Here is a 20953-nt window from a genome sequence, read left to right as displayed (position 1 = left end):
TCACATTTATTGTCCAATCTTCATGAAACTTAGTCAGAACATTTCTTCAGACCATATCTCGGATGAGCTTGAAAATGGTTCTGGTCTGTTGAAAAACATGGCTGCCAGGGGGCGGGCCAGTTTTCCTTACATGGCTATAGTAAAACCTTGGTATAACGCTAGAAGTCACATTTGTGGTCCAATGCCTATGAAACTTGGTCAGAATATTTGTACTAATGATATCTGGGCTCAGATCGAAAATGGTTGCGGTCAGTTTAAAAATATGGCCGAAAGGAGGCGTGGCATTTTTCCTTATATGGCTATTTAGTAATGTAAACACTAGAAGTCACACTTATTATCCAATCTTTATGAAACTTGATCAGAACATTTGTTCTAACAATAGCTCAGCTGAGTTTGAAAATGGTCATGATTCGTTGAAAAATAGTGCCGCCGGGGGGGGGGGGGGGGACAGTTGTCCTTATATGGCTTTAGTGAAAACTTGTTGACGCTATATAAGCCTTATTTATTGGCCAATCTACATGAAACTTGGTCAAAACATTATTTTGTCCCAATTAAATCTTAGCGAAGATTGAAACTGGGTCATATGAGCTTAAAAACTAGGTCACTAGGTCAAATATAAAAAAACATGTTGAAAGTCACTGTTTTGGTCTAATCTTTATGAATCAGCTTGCATTTGTCCAGAATAGTCTAGTTCCTTTTGCTCTCAGGTGAGCGCCTTAGGGCCTAACGGCCCTCTTGTTTTAGATGACGTGCATCTTATTGTTGTGTTAAGTATCTTGCCTTTAATTATTTCCCATAAGGTGTTTGGATTTGCATCTTTGTTATCTTAAACTGTATTGGTTATTACCTGTTATATTTGTGTTTAATATTGTGTATCTTTTCAGAATTTATTATTTACTTGTAAAGTAACTTGGGCCTCTTTCAGGTTGTATTTCATGCAGTTTAAGTTCAACTATCAAGTGATCAGTCATAAATCCTGGTTTTATGTTGCATGTGTCGATAATGTTGCAAATAGACTCGCATATTTAAATAAATCTTATCTCCAAAATGTTGCTGGTTTTGTGTTTGAGTGCCAGGTGAATTTTCTTTCATTATGATTAACTGTATGCCATATGTCTATCAAATTGTAGTTTTCAATTATGTTATTCAAAATGTTTCTTTTTTTGGAGTGAGTATAAAGATTTCCATTTCTTTTATCTCTAATAATGGGTTAAGAACATTATTGAAATCCTCTCCGACTATAATGTTCTTATCTTGGTTATTTATTATAACATTTGGATTCATCTATGTTCGGACCGTAAACGTTCATTAATGTTAATTGTGTTTCGTGTATTTTTATATCTATACTTGCTTGTCTGCCAATCATTATTTCGTTCAAGTAATCCACTGTTATTCCTGTATGACTTTTACTCAGACAAGCGATGCCTTGTTTATTTGTATGTTGTCCGCTAATATCTCCGTCCCAACCACTTTTCAATGTTTTTGCTAATGTATGTTTTAGGTGACTTTCCTGTATAAAAAAGACACATATTACTTTTTTTTTGTCTAACCATTTGAAACTTTTAGTGCATTTGTCTTTGTTATTTAGCCCTTGTACATTTACAGTACATATGTTAATACTCACACAAAAGGACGAGAATTGCATGATACCATTCTTGTTCCAAACATTTTAAAATCATTTTGTAGAGCTAGATTATTAGTTAATAGTTCATTATGTCAAGTTATATTAAGCTTTGATGTTAAAAACAATTACCTTCAATGTTCTACAGGTTGTTGATACATTGTGTTCATTAAATTGATCTCAGCACTAAGTACTTGTTCATTTATTATGATGGTATTGGTAACTTTGCCCTGCCTTCAGATTGATCTCAAAACCATTTTTTAAACATTTTATTATCAATAGCACTTTCCTTTCAAAATGCCATCATTGTTATTATATTGACTGAAAATAGTCTACCAGTCACACATAACTTAATTAATATCTCCCTTTTTAGCTCGACTTTTAGAACAAAACAAGAGCTATTGTCATAGCCAGGACGTTTGGACGTGTTCACGTTTGTTTAGTTGTCTGTAAATGTCAATTTCCGCAAAGACTATCAAAGATATCCTCTTCAAACTTACAATTCTTGCTCAATTTCGCCTGTTAAGTCCATACTGACAAGGCTGGTTACCATGTGACCTATATTTATGGAATATCTGCCGTTGTTTTGACTTAGTACATATTAGGACATATTGTCAAATTCTCAACAAAAAACATAATTTTCTCAAACATTTCCAACCTTTCAACATGACAGTCTGCATACTTATATAATATGATGACATGCAACTTCTGACAAAAGCACATAACTTTATCCTTCATATTTTACTAGGTATTACCGACTTACAATTTCTCAAACACTATCGAAGCTTTCAACTTCGAAGTCTATGCACCTGTAGAATATCAACACCTTCATCTACTGACAACAGAAGACAACTATTCACCATTTTGTAAGAGTTATTCCCCTTTTCCGACTTCAATTTCTCAATCATTATAAGCTTTCAACTTGAAATTCAACACTCTAGTAGAATGATTATGTGATGACCTACTTCTATTGACATGAGGAAACTATTCCTGTTTTTGGATTTGAAACTTGTGTCAAGCACTTGTATTGCAGCGTCCTGCACCCGTTGGCAGTGCTATTGTCAACACTTGATACTGCTTGTCCAGAGCATAAATGAGAAGCTTGACATCCGATTAACACTTCAGTTAAAGAAACCTAGCCTTACTTTTGAATCTTCCTCTTCATCTCTTGAAAAAGTTTGTCTGTAAAATACAACCATAAATCTAATATTTAATTTAAACTTTTTCATACATACATTGTTTTTATGCCCCGAAGGCAGGCATATGGTTTCTGAACTGTCTGTCCGAAAAATTATACTTTTGCCATAACTTCCATACTACAAAATAATTTTTTCACTTATATTTGTACACAAATCTTCTTTGATCAACACCTTCCCACCGACATATTTCTTGATGACCTTGGCCCTTGAACAAAAAAGTCAAAGCACCCAATAACTTAACATTCACCATAACTTTGTGGTTCATGATTAGATTTACTTTATTTTTGTCCATAACTCCCCTTTGGACAAGACCTTCCCACTGACCTATTTTATGATGACCTTGACCATTGAATGACCTTAGCTTAAAGGTCGAAGTGTTTAAAACTAGATAGACATATTAAGCTCGAGTAACATATTAAACCTTCAACTTCATAACATCAGCATACATGTACACTGTATCTGGCAGCAAAATAGCTTGGATCCGTTTACATTTACTTCAGTTTAGTCACTACACTTCTTTCCAAGCACCCTAAATCTAGCCCCAGGCCTTCAGCGCCTACGGCGCTTTGATTTAGAGATGCAACAAGCCTCAATTAAGTTGCCTCAGAGGATGTTGAAAACAAACATGGGTAAAGTGAATAGTTCAAGTATAAGTCTGTTTGTTGTGCCCGCATTCAAAGATCAGAATCTATCATTATACCCGCTAGTACACTGTACTTACTGATACAGCTGTTAATAAAACCATAATTGCTGTAGAATGTTACTGTTGTTGTGAAATCCGACACCATACTTGGAAAATTGTCTCCGGTTGAGGATATTGTCCTTGATTTGCTGTAAGTTTTAATTTAATTTGTGAAACCTCTGTATTGCCTGATCATATGAAATCACTATTGAGTTCAGCTTCGAAAGAGATTACAGATCAGCAAAAGACTACGATAAGTGCTTTTTTCCAGCTCCATTTTCTGCCGCCTTTGTACGTCTACTGTATTTTTCATATGTATGGGTATTCTTCTTCGCTTAAATTGAACAGGAACAGCATCAGCAGTATTTATATATTATTCATAATTATTTATATCCTATATCACAAGAACATAAACAATCTGGGGAACGAAGTGCTTCTACTGGTAGCTCCTCCTAAACTTAGGTTACATATATTCAATGAACTTCATTCTCAGCGTTACTCTGGTAATTTTGGTCGAACTGGAGATTCTATTAGACGTCGTTTCTATTGACCTGGTATATCAAGTGATGTTGCTAGATGTTTTAAAGAATGTGATATAAGCACTAGAGGGTCCTGGAAAAGAAAAAAAATGAATTATTTAAAATTAAAGCCTCCGTGTGATGCAAATCTTTGCTGTGGATATAATGGGTCCTCTAAAAACCACTAAAAGAAACAATGAGTATATCTTGGTGTGTGGCGCTTATTACAGTAAATGGAAAATGGCGTTTGCTTTACCCAAACAGACTGCTTATACAGTGACGGAAGTACTAGTTTCCAGAGTATTCCTTATATTTATATTCCCAACCCAACTCCATACAGACCAAGGCAGAAAAATCGATTCTAAACTATTCAAACATGTGTGGGCAGTGTTTCGTATTGATAAAACAAGAACTTGTGCATATAATCCGAAATCAGATTGTATGATAGAAAGGTGTAACATGACTGTTGCAGCTTTTTTAAAAATATTCGTTTCTTCTGAGAAAAATTGCCGTGATTGGGATTATCACTCGGACTATTTTATGTCTGCATACCTAGAAACACAACATACAAGTGCTGGGTGTTCTCCCAACGGCGAGTTGTGCGAGATATTGCTCGCACCATTTGGCAAGCAGATTAATCCTGTTCCTTTAAATGCAATGGTTTGTTGCTTATTGTTACAAAACAGATTTAACTGTATTTGCCAAAATGTTTTAAATCATCAGTGTGCACTACAGCTTAAGTTAACATAAAATAACAAGGTATAATACATGTAGTGACTTGGATACGATCGTTATATTGAGTTTTTTTGCGACATTTTCATTGAATAGTGCTGTATTGTTTTTTTTATTTAAGTCAATTGTGTATAGATGCATAATGAATGTACGTGATGATTTATTAGAATTACTTATCAAAAAATGATTAGAAGTTTAAGATTACCAGTTAAATGACCATGTTGAAAGATAAATTAAAATTGGTTACTTGTAATAAGCCAGTTATGTTGCTTGTACATATGTTGCTTAAAGTTTACGCATCTTGTTTGATGCACTAACCTATTACTTTTCATTTACCGTTTCCATACCATAAGTGTTAGAGAGATCGGGCGCATGCAGTTGAAAACCCTGACTTGACAGAATATTTCACCCAGCAATATGATGCCGTCCATGAACTCGATTTTGACGAGTGACACTTATACATTTTTATTAGAATTGCAGAATATATATATAATATGTGTTGGTGTATCTACATTGTTTGAATGTTTAGTTCATTATTTACGCCTCTTAATATATTGCTGCTTGCGAAGAGCGAAGTGTACGGCGCCTCAAAATCTCCTCTTTCAAAAGCATCTCCCGCACATTCGAATAGCCAAACCGAGAGAGGACGTTTGTGGCACGTGTGAGCGACTTCGCAAGTACATTGTCGGCGCTGTTACACAAGAAAAGAAGTTACTCGCACTGAGGGAAATGGAGAACCACATCACTGACGCGCGCAATGTTGTTTAATTAGCTACAACTCAATTGATTGTTAGCCTATAAATTCAAGTAATAATGTAATGTAATAAGCCCATATTTTGCATGTTACGTTAAAATGCTAGTGATAATGAAAACCAAAGCGGTATTTAGTATTGATAATCAATTCATGGTCATATTTTTACGGGAGAAAAATGTTTACTCAGACTGCGTGGAGCTGGCGTAAATGGAAGTCGTTCATAGACGAACACTTCAATGCGCTACCTGGCATCCGGTATGTAGCAGCTATTAAATAATAAAAAGTAAATTGTACGCAAATATTTATTTACTCTTATTTCATTTGGACAAACTACCACAAAAAGAATGTGAATTTCCGCTAAAGGAAATATTTGTACTTTCGAATGTCGTCTGCAACCCCCGGCGTAGTCATGGTGAAGACATGTAGCGACGGTGAAGAAACCTTCTTTTGTTTGCTGGAGAACGAATGTTTTTTCTTCACAAACACCGACTGCCCAGTGCCGATACTTGCCGCTTGATTATTTGCAGCATGGCGCGACTACTTGTGTAACAACATGCGCTCTATATTGTTAGCTCGGGGTCGCGAAGGCTTTCCGTGTTAGACAGCATGTGGCATTTGTATTGTTGCTGAAGTGTTTCATTTAACCAGTAATGATGAATATATGATTTATTATGCACGTTTGTTTGTATCACAAAAAGATATATATTGAGGAGTTATAGTAGAATTCAATTTGCAAGTTTGAAAGTACCTAGTTTAAATACAGTCGAACCTATCTGTACTTACTTATAGACTCCTCTTCATCCAACATCATCAGTATGGATGCCACCGTCTTAGAATGTTTCTGTCCTTTTAATCCCATGAACATAGATAGCGGTGGGCCCACAGTGATGATCAGTCACTGCGTGTTGGTTGATTGCCTCCAGCTCTTCTCCTCTCGCCTCAGCCACAGCCAGCTTGATGCCCGTTCAGCTGCTTGGCTCAGTCTCTGGATAGCCACATGTCTCTCCCTGCCTTTACCGGTAGTTCTTACTGCTGTCATCAGCCTATGCAAGGACTGGGAACAGAACCCTCTAACGCCAACTTCCACGGGAAATAGCCAAGTACGCCAGCCTTGTTGCTTGCACAAACCCATGAGTTCTGTGTTCTTTTCCTTTTTCCTCTCGTAGGCCTCTTCACATCTTGCCTCCCATGGTATTGTCAGCTCTATGGTGACGAGCTTCTTTCCTGCCTCTGATCACAGTACAATATCTGGTCGTAGGGTCGTTATATAATATATAGAATTTTGTTTTTTAAGTTACACTTTAATATTATAATTTTATTGAGGATAATGCAAGTAAATTGGAATTACAATTTTTGAAACATGCATATTTAAAAAAGTTGGTTTCATTAATAATTAATTCGTTGATTTTGGAAAGTCAGAGATCTTTAATAAAATAAAGATTAATCATTCAAATTTTGTCTGCTTCCGGCGCTGCCCGAATCCGATCTCGCGTTCGCTCTTAAATATGATTAACCAATCAGTTAGTCAGTCAGTCAATCGGTCGGTCGGTCGGTCGGTCGGTCGGCCGGCCTGCCTGCCTTCCTTCATGCCTGTCTAGCTGCCTGCCTGCCTGCCTGCCTGCCTACCTGCCTGCCTGCCTACCTGCCTTCCTACCTGCCTGCCTACCTGCCTGCCTGCCTTCCTGCTTGCCTGCCTTTCTGTCTGCCTGCCTGCCTGCCTTTCTTTCTGTCTGTCTGTCTGTCTGTCTGCCTGCATGCCTGACTTTCTGTCTGTCTGTCTGTCTGTCTGTCTGTCTGTCTGACTGTCTGTCTGTTTGTCTGTCTGTCTGTCTGTCTGTCTGTCTGTCTGTCTGTCTGTCTGTCTGTCTGTCTGTCTGTCTGTCTGTCTGTCTGTCTGTCTGTCTGTCTGTCTGTCTGTCTGTCTGTCTGTCTGTCTGTCTGTCTGTCTGTCTGTCTGTCTGTCAGTCCGTCCGTCCGTCCGTCCGTCTGTCCGCCCGCCCGCTCCCCCGCCCGATGGCCTGTCCGTCCGTCCAGCCGTCTGTCTGTCTGTCCGTCCGACCTTCCGCCCGCTCGTCCATCAGTCCGTCTGTCTGTCCGTCTGAATATACCTTAGTTTTCCTACACGTATATATTTTACTGGCTTGAGCATAGCAAAAATTGAGCCCGTTTGGATGGGCATTTTTGTGTATTGTTTACTTATCACTATGCAAAAATGCATTTAAAAATATAAGTGTATGATAAGCCCCTCCTGCTTGATACTGTTGCGTGCTCGTCATGCGTCATTGTCAGTTGTTTTTTGTTTGCAGTTAAATAAACCTTGCCGCTGGTTATAAGTTTCTCTTATGAAATAGACCCATATACACAGAAAATTGATTATGAACAAGATTCTCTATAATCGTGTGAGAGGTTGTCCAATAAATATGCAAAATATACACCACCTAGATTTACCACTCAAGAGTATTATATATCATCATCACACGATTAAACCAACGGAATAAAAAATACTTTAAGTTGAAACGATTTGAGATGTAAGTGTTCTAATTGGTCAAGACCAAGAAGACCAAGTACCGTTCGTATCTATACCCTAAAAACTTATTAATACCTTCTTCATAATGTGAATGTTTAAATGGTTCTATTAAAAAAACATGCATATCAACTGTCAATGGGCAACCACGCATATGCGGCGTTACAAAGCATTTTCTTTTCAGTACGATATTGGATTTATGTTATCATCTCCTTCCAAAGAAATGTCTGTTTATAACACAAAAGTGGAATGATTGTTAAAATCAAAATAGCTACCTTATAACCGGGTTCCACTTTAGGATTAATCAAATAATAATCAAGAAGATTATTTAGACGGACATTACGCAATTAAAGACAGAAGTGTATTGCCGTTTTTTTTTTATTTCATGCATATAAAAGAAGGAAATACATGTTTAGTTCCATTTGTAAACAAATATTTGACAAATCATTACCATCATTAAAACCAAAATTACAAATGGACCTTCTTGTACTTTTCTAATCGAAAATTGGCCAGCTAAGTAATTTTCGCCTGTGTTAAAATTAATTCACACAATTAATGCGTATTTAAATAGATATTTTACAAATTATGTATTGATTAATTAATTGATACCCTCATAAACTTGTGTTTTGCATTGTGAGTGTATAATTTGGTACACGATCAAACCGTTTATTTATAAGATTTCAAAGTAAATGTACAAACAACAAGAATCCTATACTTCTTCGACCAACCAGTATTCAATTCAATGTAAAAACACAACCCTGTGTCGATTAAATCGTAAAAGTAATTGGGCGCAGTAAATTTGTACGACGATGATATGTATTTATTCATAGAAGTTCGTTGTGTTAATTATGTACCGTTGAAAGACTTTTTCCACCTTGTAGAACCCATAGAATCGAAAAACCTCTGTCACCTTAAAACGATTTGACAAATGAGTGTTTACTTTTGCACCGGTCGCTTCAAAATAAGACCATGCAACGGTTTTAACCTTTCTATATCAACTTCACACTCCCATTCTTTCTTTTGTTTGAAAAGAAATTATTCATAATGTGAAGGATTAAATAACCGTAATGTCACTATTGATATTTAAGCCTTTTCAGAGTCAATCAATATACAATTATAAAGAAATTCTCCAGACAATAAAAATTAAGTATATGGAATATATTATTATTGAAAAACAACGGCATTCAGTTGTTTTAATGAAGACACCAGAATAAGGTAGATTTATTTATAATAGTTTTAATAGCGAAAATGATTTTTGTCTTTTCCCAAATCATTTCATTTGAAAGGTCACGGCAGATGTTATGTACGAATCATTAGTTTGGCGTAAATCCATGTTAAGGCGTATAACTTGTTTTCGCGTTGGTAATATAATTATTAATACTTCTGCTAACATTCATGTTATTCTTAATTCGCGCAAAGCTATGGTAACCCGCTTAGATTGTTAAATAGCTCAACATTGAGATAAGAGCTATAAAAATGAAAAAGGTTATGAACGGCGAATATCTAACAAGCAAGTATTGTTTTAATAAAATAAGTACTCAATTTCGTACCAGACTACACAACCAGCTCCAGTCAGACATCTCCCTTTTATGAACTTGAACTAGTAACATTTGATCGGGATCGTGATCAGCTACATACAAACCCACGTTGGTGAATTCTCAAGTATGATCGTTGTAGGTTACAGATAGTTTGACCGCCATCCACTCAACGCCATACCCACACATTCCCTATGAATATTTTATTGCATTACATTTGAGCATAACGTTACCTGAAAAACTCTAAATAGTAATGGGAATCATAAGCTAGACCTCATAGGCTGATTTTTAGCTATACAACTTAAAAGGATAAACGGGCATAAGAACCTCCTGTCTGGCACCAGCTGGTGCTTGGAGGCTTATCACATGAGCATTTCCGCTTTCGTTCAATAACAGCGTGGGAAATGTCAGATTATTTTTCGGCGTAAGCTGAATAAGCCAGCTTTTCACCCTGACTTGACCTTTGTAAGTGTCCAATAATACTCAAATAAAATTTCCCGCGGCTAGGTACGAATGAATACACTTCATTTATTCCATTGGCTGATTTGAGTATAACATCAGGACATTGGAAACATATCCGCGTCTTTGTAACACTGTTTTACTGCATGAAACAATTTTATCTCTAATGAAAAGGCCCAATAGATAGAACAGTTTTACAATCAATTTTCGACATAAATACAGTTTGTGCGTTCACCTTTTATTTTCAGAGAATTACCAGCGCAAAAGCGTTTAACTAAAGGCTATGTTGTCATATTTAGTACTTACTTGCATTGCATTTCAACCCGCAAGGTTTCGGGTCAATACGCGGTCATTTTGTGAAAGTCAGAGTTTATATACAGTTCATCACCGGAGTTCGCAAAAGGGGTTGCGATCATTGTGTCTTACTGACAATAAAGTATTGACTGTAATGCATTGCATTCCAATCCGCAAGGTATCAAGGTCAGTTTGCGGTCAGTTGCAGAAATCTTTATATAAACGCCGTCTCGTAAACTTTGTGCACTTGAAGTCTGTTTTGATCAGAAAGATACTAAATAAAGATATTCGGCAATATTATTGTGGTATGTCAATCATCGATTTTTAATATGGTTTCAAAATTTGCATGATAAGGACCAATTTTGATAAAATTAATTAGAAATATTTATCCATTTAGACCAGTTTATTAAGCATGACCACAATAATTCGCTATACTATAATTATGCAATTAAATAAGATTCGAGTATTGCCGGCTGACCTATATGCACTCGTTTATTTTCATGTTTCTTGTGTTTTTCTATTCTGTAAATATAGATATCTGAGTAATAATATCACATAAAGCAAAATAAGCCACGAAATCTGGCGCAACACCCCGTAATTGATTTGCTTATGATGTAGCTAACAACTGCGCAGAAAAAAGGCATCCGCTACTTTTTATCTCATAGAGATAACTTTTGATCGTTCATAAACATCGACCACAATCAACGCCGTATATCTTTTTTAAAGATATTACTTGTTTCGGTTAATATCAATCATATGAAACAATTAATTTAATTTATATAGAAGTTCGACCTTCAATGGAGTTATGAGGATATACTACCGTGCTAAACATGGTCCAAACATTTTCTGCGCGCCAAACAGTTAACACCCCTTATTTCACCGTGGGCTTCCAAACAGGACAAATGAAAGTTAATTTACTACATGTACGCTAAGGACACATCTTTTATTGAAGCTAATCTCATTAAAAAGTATAAAGACGACTCAAATTACGAACTTTAATGACATTTCGAAAGTTAAATTTCAAATAAAAGATCGTCGTCGGAACAATAACAGCACGTTTGGTTGCTTAAACAAATGTCTAACACTCATTTTTAATGTTGCATGTCCAGCCAATTCAGAGAAAACTTGACATAATTTTCTTGGAATTGAAAAAGGTAATAATATCAATGTTTACTAGAATAATCATGTCTATTATCGAACTGAATCGATATCGTATAGAATTGATACTGTTAGATTTTTTAATAATTTTTAAAGATAAATTAAGATCGTTGTGTAACAGCACAGTTTTGTTATGCACATGACTTTGGGTTTAAATCTGCGTACAATGATTTTTACGGAGCATGGTACCTGCGAGGTAACATGAAAATAAATTATAAATGGTTTGTAAATATTGATGCTGAAATAAAGTTTGTATTGAGAGAAAAAACAAACAAATGACTAGTAAATATTGTTTCTTCGCGTATTGGTGTATTTTGTGCAACGCGTCTTAAACGTTCATGTCTTACACTAATTATAAAGGGTAAAAGCTCAATATCAGAAAGGGTCCAAACCTCGGTAAGGACGTGTGCGAAATGGAAAGGGCCTTGTTGCACCGCACACTGGTGTCACTACCTAACAAAAATGTGTTAAGCACTGCTGTTTAACATCACGATGTGTAACCTTATTGACGAACATTGGTGTCAACCTTATATTAAATAGATCACCAGATTTTGTAATGTGTTTTGTGTTAACGATCAGCATCATAAGCATTACCATCTTTATCATCAACATCATCGACGACGTCGACGTCTTCATTATTATCATCAAAAAAAAAAGTAGTAGTAGATCTAGTGGCAGTATTTTGTAAGACTTTACATTATATTGTTATAGATTATGTTTAATGTCAAATTTCTGGATGGAACACGGCTATTTGTGACACCAAGTGTACGGGTACAGATCATAAGAAACAATTATGTGTTGTCCAGAATAAACAGTTGTGTAATTTATAGTAGGTCACTTCATTATGTGATCATATATCGCCCTGAAAATTAATGTTACTATTGTAGAAAGTTCACTATTACAAATAGCGCCGAGTTCTTAACAAAGGTTAACACGTCCATAAAAGCAGTATCTTGTTTTATTAAAGGATAACTTCGGACGACCAATTAAAGCGAGATTCTGCAATTTTTAATATGTGTTTAATTGAAATATATTGATCAAATATGTTACAATGAAATAGGCAAGAAAGATTATACATTGAAGAAGAATTTCATAAAATGCAGCAAAGACAAATTAACGCTCCGAGCCGATTGTAACAGAGATATTTCGTACATTTTTTCCTACAATGAACGAAGCATTCGTCTTTTTATCACGATCAGATTTAATGTTCGTGTGTCGTATGAATATTTATTATTGCAGGAATTTAAAATGAACCGTTAAACTAAATTTAGGTTCACATCGTACATGCATGATATAGATGCTGGAGAATTCGACTGTACAGACTTTTTCGATTTCATAATTAAATATCTGGATTATTTCTCATTTTTCGACACATGTTCTTCTAAACTTTTATTTTAATTTATACATGTATTGAAATATATGTATCATAAGTATTTAACACATTTTATTCATAAATATTTGACAAAAATCGTATAATCTCGCTTTAATAACTGATTGAAACGTTGTATTCGACACAAGCCATGAAAAATCTTTAACAAACCGTATGGACTGACATACGCGGGGTATAGATTCAGTAATGTGACCTACGATTTGCGTTGTCATATTTTGTAAAAAAAAATTCCGGACGACGTGTACACCAGTTATGAATGGACATTTTTGCGTCCATTGCGAATCGTAAAACGATTGGAAATCGTGAACAACACAACGTGTAATTATAGCACGGCAAATTGAATTTTTTTTTTCTCCGACAAGTTGCATTTCTAGAGAAACATGATAATTGTTTATTATTAAATGCAAATAAAATCCTTTTTTAATTATTTTAACACTTGTGAAGACGTGAAATCACTCAATCTGGCATATTTGAGAACGTCACGACAGCCCTAGACCATTCGTAACTTTTGTGTACGATCTTACGAATTCATAGCGTGTGGTTGCGTACGAATTTTTTTTAAACTCGTGGATTTTCTTACGACGTTCGTAAGTATTATTACGAATAAAACGTTCGTACGAACTTTTATGAAACGGCCCAATTATGCTCGTATGCGTTTTAACACTTTTATCACTCTGAAGATACGAGAATTTAAAGGTGCACTTTTGATCCGTTGCTATGATGTGCAGTTTGAAAAACTGTAACAAATAGAATTCAATAAATAAATCCAAATTCAAAACAAGCATAACTAATCAGAGTCATAAGATACATATTCGCTGGAGACGAGACTAGTTATTATACATGTGTCGAAAAGAAATAATTATTAATGCAGTAAAGGCAAAACAGTGTGATATAGTATAAAAGCAGGCATTTTGCAACAATATAAAAATGAAAAGGCATGTTAGTGCAAGGTGAGAAAACGTTTATTACGCTTTTACTGGAGCTTTGGGGGATATTTTATTTACAACTAGTGACAGAGAGTTCAATTCTACAGACGCTGATCTCCACAAAAGAACATGGCATCGATAAAACTTTTGTTGAAGTGTGGGGGTATTAAGTGCCCCTTGAATTGTGTCCGGTTTCAAACAAACTTTTTAACCACACACATGTTTATTGTGTTTTCAACTAACACGTTGCAATACCTCTTTAACGCTGCTCTGATGAAGCATGTAATTTTTTTCAGAAGCGGTGTCCGTAAAGCGATGATTACATGCATGAAGACAAAGTTCAATACCTCGTGGATTATCTATGCGACAATTATTAATGAGGAGATTCTGAAGAATCAGAAAATATACCACTAGTATGATAAAAATAGTATACATATTTTGTTTTGCTTCCTTCAACAGTTTGTTCAGCAAACAGAAAATTAAGTATTTTATGAGTTTGTACATATTCCAAATATTAATTTTATCGTCGAGAATATATATAGAAACTTTAAACAAACATCAATGACACACTATTGATAAAGATTTGATGCTTAATATATTGTATACATGTTTCTTAATTAAATAGTTTTTTACACATATAGTCATGCTCCTTACTATAATGCACGGTGATGTTCATGTAAATGGTAACAACATGTATTCCTTCATTATTCTGGGAGGTACGCTGTGAATCAGCCTTATTCAGATAAAAGCACGGACCCAGGGGGTGTTTCATACAAATCTAGTACAGTGTAACCTTTCAATTTCCAAGGCCGGCTACTCTAGGCAAACTGCATGATGACAGAAGGTTGAAATAAAAATCCTAATGCGACCAAGAATTATTACACGGTTAAAATCACATCTGCACCAGAGTTGTTTAACATATTCTTATTCTTCGTATAAAAAATGGTATGTTTTCTTATAGATGATATTTTCTGTATCTTCTTTAAAATGCTATAGTGTCCGGAGGAAACGCGTATTTCGGGTAGTTAGCCCTCCGTTCGATATTATTGACGGTGTAATGCTTCTATTGATTAATCCTTATAAACATGAAAATATACACATATTATAAATGAGATTTTAATGTTATGTGAGTTTCACTTGATATTGAATTAGTGGAGAAAATGGAAAAATATGATTGTGAAAAAACGGAGCTGAAGTGGGGGATGGAACCCACGACCTCCAAAGTGGTAGTCAGACACTAAAAGCGTCGCTAAAGTGCTTCCTCGACAGCAACCTTCAATCACTTCAATCGTTACCATGTTTTCTCTAATTGTATTTATTTATTTTGTATTCCAAGGATCGTAAAAAGAGCAAAATGAAGGTTGTTTCAAGATTGGAGGCCTCTAAGCGAGGCAAGAATGATATTCCTGCATCAGCCTCTATAACTCTGACTGTGCTGTCTGCTGCCCCAGAAGGCACTGGTTCCAGTATTCTACTTAAGCTGGCTTGTGATAGGTATACTGCCCATAAGCCTGATAAGGCCCTGAATTTTTATGCTGCCACTTAATGAAGGAGCTTCAGATGGCGGTGGTGTAGTGGATGAGGTGTCCACCTAGCGATCAGGAGTTCGTGGGTTTGCTCCCCACTCGGGGAGCATTCTCATTATCTCCTCCATAGACACCTAGTACTGGTTCTTTCCAGGAAACGCACTCGATAATGTCCCTCTGCCTATAATGCTCTAAAGGGCGCTTGGCAGTATATTTAGATAGATAGGAGCTTATATATATATTTGCTTGTGATTGGTATGCTGCAGATAGGGTCAACAAAAAGACATCAATTCTGATCCATTTACCAAACATTATAATCTTTATGCTACCTTTTATTAAGAATGTCAATGGTTTGTTGTCTGTCTGCAACATTAAAATTACAGTTGTGAACACTAGAGGTCACATGTATCTGCCCAATTGGTTAAAAACATGGTCACCATATCATCATGTTTGTTATTTAGCTGTTAAAGCAAGTTGCCATGGTGTAGTGGATAATCATGGTGTCCGCCTAGCAATCCGTAGGTCACATGTTTGATCAATACTGTCAGAGCATTCTTTTGATCTTACCCCTGAAATAAGAATATTTTTTTTTAATAATATGTGTCTCATGATTATTATACCTTAATTCTATTTCAATTTAATCTTGTCAAACATACTAAATTATGAAAAAAGAAATAATATAGTGCAAACATGTACAAATGTAATAATGAGAGAGTAAGTAAAATATGCCCCCAAAAGCGAAATGCCGCAAAAATTCCCCCTCATGAGGGTAGCGACCCGCTTCCCCTAAAAGGGATTGAGGGCCCTGGGCCCTTAAGGTACTGTTTGTTTTGTTAGCACAAGGAAAGGGACTCCAGCGTTTTAATAAGCCATAGGCTTTCAATGCAATAAAGCTTAAATAAATAGGTTGAAACAAATGCAAGAAACAGATATTTATTCATGTACTATCATACTGTTAACATGTACCATCCATGCAGATTTATAACATGAGTATTTCATTTACTGGCTTTTGCATGTATGTTTGTTTGTATGTGCTTGAGAATTGACATTTGATTACTGGTTGGAATGATTTCTGTACAATATAATTGGGTCGTGCTATGTGAAAAGGGGGTTTAATGCATGTGCGTAAAGTGTCGGGCCAGATTAGCCTAAACTGGATTTTCTTTAAACGAAAAATACCATAAAAGCCTTAAGTGTCATCCCTGATTAGCCTGTGTGGACTGCACAGGCTAATCTGGGACGGCATTTTACGCACATTTATTAAAACCTCTTTTCACAGAGCACGGCCCAATTGTTTCTTGTTTTTCAGGTATTTGTTTAATGCTCCAGAATCCGTGCAGTTATTCACAGAAAGGTGAGGATATGTAAGACTTGTTAGTTTTTTAACTGTTATAAAATCATTAAATGCATATAACATTCTATTAGATTTGATATCTAGGTAGAATCATAGAATTGTGTAAGCTATGCTATGCACCCAAATGTCAGTGTCTTCATTAGGGACTGGTTAACATATCCATGTCACTGTAGGTATTCAATTGAAACTTCACACTTGTTTTAAGTCATTTTCAGATCACTGACCAAGTTCCATGATTCTCCCCTTCAACAAAGTAAAATTGTGCCCCTGACCAATCTCTGTGAACTCTGACCGGCAAGATAGCATAATTATGCACCTTTCGGTACATGTACTTAAACATTTTATTAATTTGTGTGTGCAGGTACCAAATATCTCTATATGTAACTACAGATGTTGAAATAAAATAAAACATTATAGGTATGTGTTTGGGATAATAAATAACATTTACTGACCATGGCCTATAACCTTGTACAGTTTTGTAGCATAACTATGGAACTTTTTGTACTATTTAAGTCTAGTTGCATAAGGTTGGCATTAAAGTTGGAATTTAGGTTTAACTCTGGCATGTGACAATTACATATCTCTGTAACTTTTACAGATATAAAATTAAAACTTCACACATGTCTTTGGTAACATAATGGGAGGTCACTCACCAAGGCTTATAACTCAGACCGTCCGTTAGCAGAATGATGCCCCATGATAGAATTCAACCAATTTTTTGCATGAAACAACTCCATAAAAATGTCTACTGCAGGATTGTGAACTAAAACTCAATATATGTTTTCAGGGTCTTTATAAATATTCACTGACAAAGACCTTTAACTGCAGTAAGCCCTTTAGCAAGATTGCTGGTATGCCCCTCTCTGTACATAGAATAGTCAGGTTTGAGTTAAAGTTGGAACTCATTTTTAAATGTGCAGCCATCAAGTAAATATCTCTGTAAGTACTACAGATACATTATTGAACATAATTGAACCATCTAAGACTCTGTGGGATCATATGATGACTAAGGCACTGAACTCTTGGCTTTAATTTAGCAGAATTATGCCACATATAGAACTTGTTGTACTGTTGTCTCCAGCTGACATGCAGACATTGCAAGTGGTTGCATTTTGGGCAAGTTGTGTTGAGGTCCGATCACTGTTGCTAAAGAAGTTGTCCGAGATCTCTCAATAGCTTAAATTAATATGGTGCTGATTTTGTGTAGGTTGGTTACAGGCTGATCTAGCAAGGGATTGCATTTGGGGCCAAGTGGTTTAGGTCACTGTTACTGAAATAAGTGTTTTGGCTTGATACATTTGGGTTATTGTGCTGTCATTTTGTCTGTAGGGCCATTACGTGCAGACTCTGCTTTCAAACTTTATAAATTCAAAAAAAATGTTGATTCTACATATGGTTAACAATACATATCTTCTCCACATCATAGTGTTATTTTGTTTGTGGTGTTCTAAAAGTGCAAACAATCGAGGACTCATCCTGGATCTGTTCCTAAAATCCAAAATCATGTACAAGGTGTTCATCCCAATTTTATTCATTTTAATGTTTTTATGCCCCCTTTTCGAAGAAAAGGTGGCATATAGTGATCAGACTGTCCGTCTGTCTGTCTGTCTGTCTTTCCGTCACACTTTGCGTTTAGGTTTTCAAAAAATGCTCATAACTTCTATGTCCCTTGAGATATAACCTTCATATTTGGTATGCATTTGTATATGGACAAGGCCTTTCCATACGCACAAAAGTTTATACCCCTGTGACCTTGAACTTAGGGTCCTCGTTTAGGTTTGAAATCTGCGTTTAGGTTTCGAAAAATGCTCTTAACCTCTATGTTATTGAGATATAACCTACATATTCGGTATGCATGTGTATATGGACAAGGCCTTTCCATATGCACAAAAAAAATTACCCCTGTGACCTTGACCTTGAACTTAGGGTCTGCATTTAGGTTTAGAAATCTGCGTTTAGGTTTCAAAAAATGCTCATAACTTCTATGTCCCTTGAGATATAACCTTCATATTTGGTATGCATGTGTATATGGACAAGGCCTTTCCATACGCACAAAAAAATTAACCCTGTGACCTTGATCTTGAACTAAGGGTCTGGTTTAGGTTTCAAAATCTGAGTTTAGGTTTTGAAAAATGCTCATAACTTCTATCAAGCGTTTATAGGGGGCATAAGTCATCCTATGGTGACAGCTCTTGTTGTTTTGTATGTGTGCGTTGTGTCAAGTAATTTTTAACTTTGATTCATTTTAGTGTCAACATCAATATGGTGAACAATATCTTTTTCACAAGAAAAGGTCATGAAGCTCTTAGTGGCCTTGGTGGTAAGTATAAAAGTGATCGCCGTGGCGTAATGGATATGGTGTCTGCCTAAAGACCGGGAGGTTAGGTTTGATCTTAAAATCGCCCTCAAAGACACCAAGTGCTGGTTATAGGCCCAGGAAACAGACTCTAGTGTGTTTCAAATAAGTACTAAGTACCTTCAATGCAATCGAGGTAGAATAAATATGTTTAAACTAAACTAAGTATAAGAGTGAATAATACATGTAATTTGATTGGCCCATCCTTCAACAAATAAATGTTTGGGGTTGCTAAGTTACTCAATACACAAGGTATTAACTGGAAATTTCAATAGAGTTTGTTTGTAATGAAATCAGAATACTTTGTTTACAACTCTATACTGGGGACTAGTAATAAAGACTTCTGAGTCTTTTTCAATTACAACTACCTTCAACTTTCCCTAAAATAAACCACAAACAAGTAATTCTTTCAGCATGGTCTTAAAATGACTTTTTGCCATCTCTATTTCAGTTTCTCAGTATGATTTTCCTAAAAAAGTCTAAGTCAGTTCATAATGTTAAAATGTAATTTAATTGTAACTTATCTCACTGAAAATGTTACTTATTTTTGTTTACAAAGCACATTTTATGGTTTATGGTTATTTTATATTAAATATATTATGTTTAATATAGCTGTATAATATAGCTATATAATGACTGCAAAGAAATCCATGATTCTGAAGAGATTTGCAGAATTTCAATTCAGCTTCAGATTGTGTGCATGTATTCAGTGTGTTTTTTCACCATTTTGGGCTGGGTCCCTTTTAATTGGGAAACATCGTGTTCTTTTGATTAAATTTGAGAAATTAATGTTTTTGATTTTATGCTTACAAATACTTTGAAATTGATAATAAAAGTGATTTCAATATATTTTCTAAAGTTAAATTTATAGAGCTGGACTTGAAGATAATTGACATGTTTATTCTTATGAAACAAAATTTCTTTTTGGAAACCTTCAATTGGGAATTTTTAGATCCCATTTGGGAAAAAAAATACTTTTTTCATTGGGAATGGGTCCCCCTACCGGACCCAAATTTAAACGAAAGAAATCACTATTTTTATGTGACAGAATTTTGTGTTGTTTACTTAAGACAAGGAATAATACTTTTCAGGGTTTCTATTGTGTAATACTGAAAATTTTGAGCGGTCTGAAACAATAAAACTACATGGACCTCCAAATGTGGTGAGTTATAAAACCTGTATGCATTATATTTAGAACTGATTAGTGCATTTTTAGTTCGGCTGTTTTCGGAGAAAACCGGAGATATTGTCATAGCCAGCTCATCATGTCCGTTGTCGTCTGACGTCCGCGTCGTGCTAAAGCCTTCACATTTTGCTCTAAAATCAAAGTGCTTCCACCTGCAACTTTGAAACTTCACATGTAGCTGCACCTTCAGGAGTTCTACACGCCACACCCATTTTTGGGTCACTAGGTCAAAGGTCAAGGTCACTGTGACCTAAAAAAAAAAATTCTGACAAGCTTTTGCAGCCGAGCGTGGCACCCGTTATGCAGTGCTCTTGTTTTACCTATGGGTTATGGGTTTGAGTCTGAACTGGGAATACTGCGGTTTAAGGATAAAAGTTGCTATACACATACGCTTGTTGCAAATATAAATAAGGTCAAAGTCTTGTTTGCAATATTAAGACTGAATAAGACTGTGATACTCATCACACATAACAAGAAGCATATACTAATAGTATTGTATTGTTACAAATTATATTGCGCAAAACACCTCTTCCCCGAAAGCTTTTATAATACTAATAATAGACTGTGATTTAAAAAAAAAATGTTTTAGGGGAAATTGTAATTTTGGGCCAATTATGATCATGCTAGTTGTAATTTCTATAAGTTAGTGAGTCATTAGATTGTAAAGTTTTTTTTATTAATTTACAGTTATTGGTTGATTCCTTACTTGAACTATATTTATATATGTGAAGGATGTTGA

At 35.5% G+C, this 20953-nt stretch overlaps 1 protein-coding gene across 1 annotated transcript; it reads left to right on the top strand.

The window, feature by feature from the left end:
- Positions 1 to 15123: 15123 nt before the first annotated feature.
- On the top strand, positions 15124 to 20223 carry LOC127839933 (uncharacterized). Its single transcript, XM_052368326.1, has 4 exons — positions 15124 to 15286; positions 16628 to 16672; positions 18922 to 18992; positions 20120 to 20223. The coding sequence occupies exons 1-4, from the start codon at positions 15147 to 15149 to the stop codon at positions 20221 to 20223; spliced, it is 360 nt and encodes a 119-aa protein (XP_052224286.1). The 5' UTR covers positions 15124 to 15146.
- The last annotated feature ends 730 nt before the right edge of the window (positions 20224 to 20953 follow it).

The sequence above is a fragment of the Dreissena polymorpha genome, chromosome 7 (genome assembly GCF_020536995.1).
Source record: "Dreissena polymorpha isolate Duluth1 chromosome 7, UMN_Dpol_1.0, whole genome shotgun sequence".
Classification (NCBI taxonomy): Eukaryota; Metazoa; Mollusca; class Bivalvia; order Myida; family Dreissenidae; genus Dreissena; species Dreissena polymorpha.
This window is presented reverse-complemented; position numbering and strand designations above follow the sequence as displayed.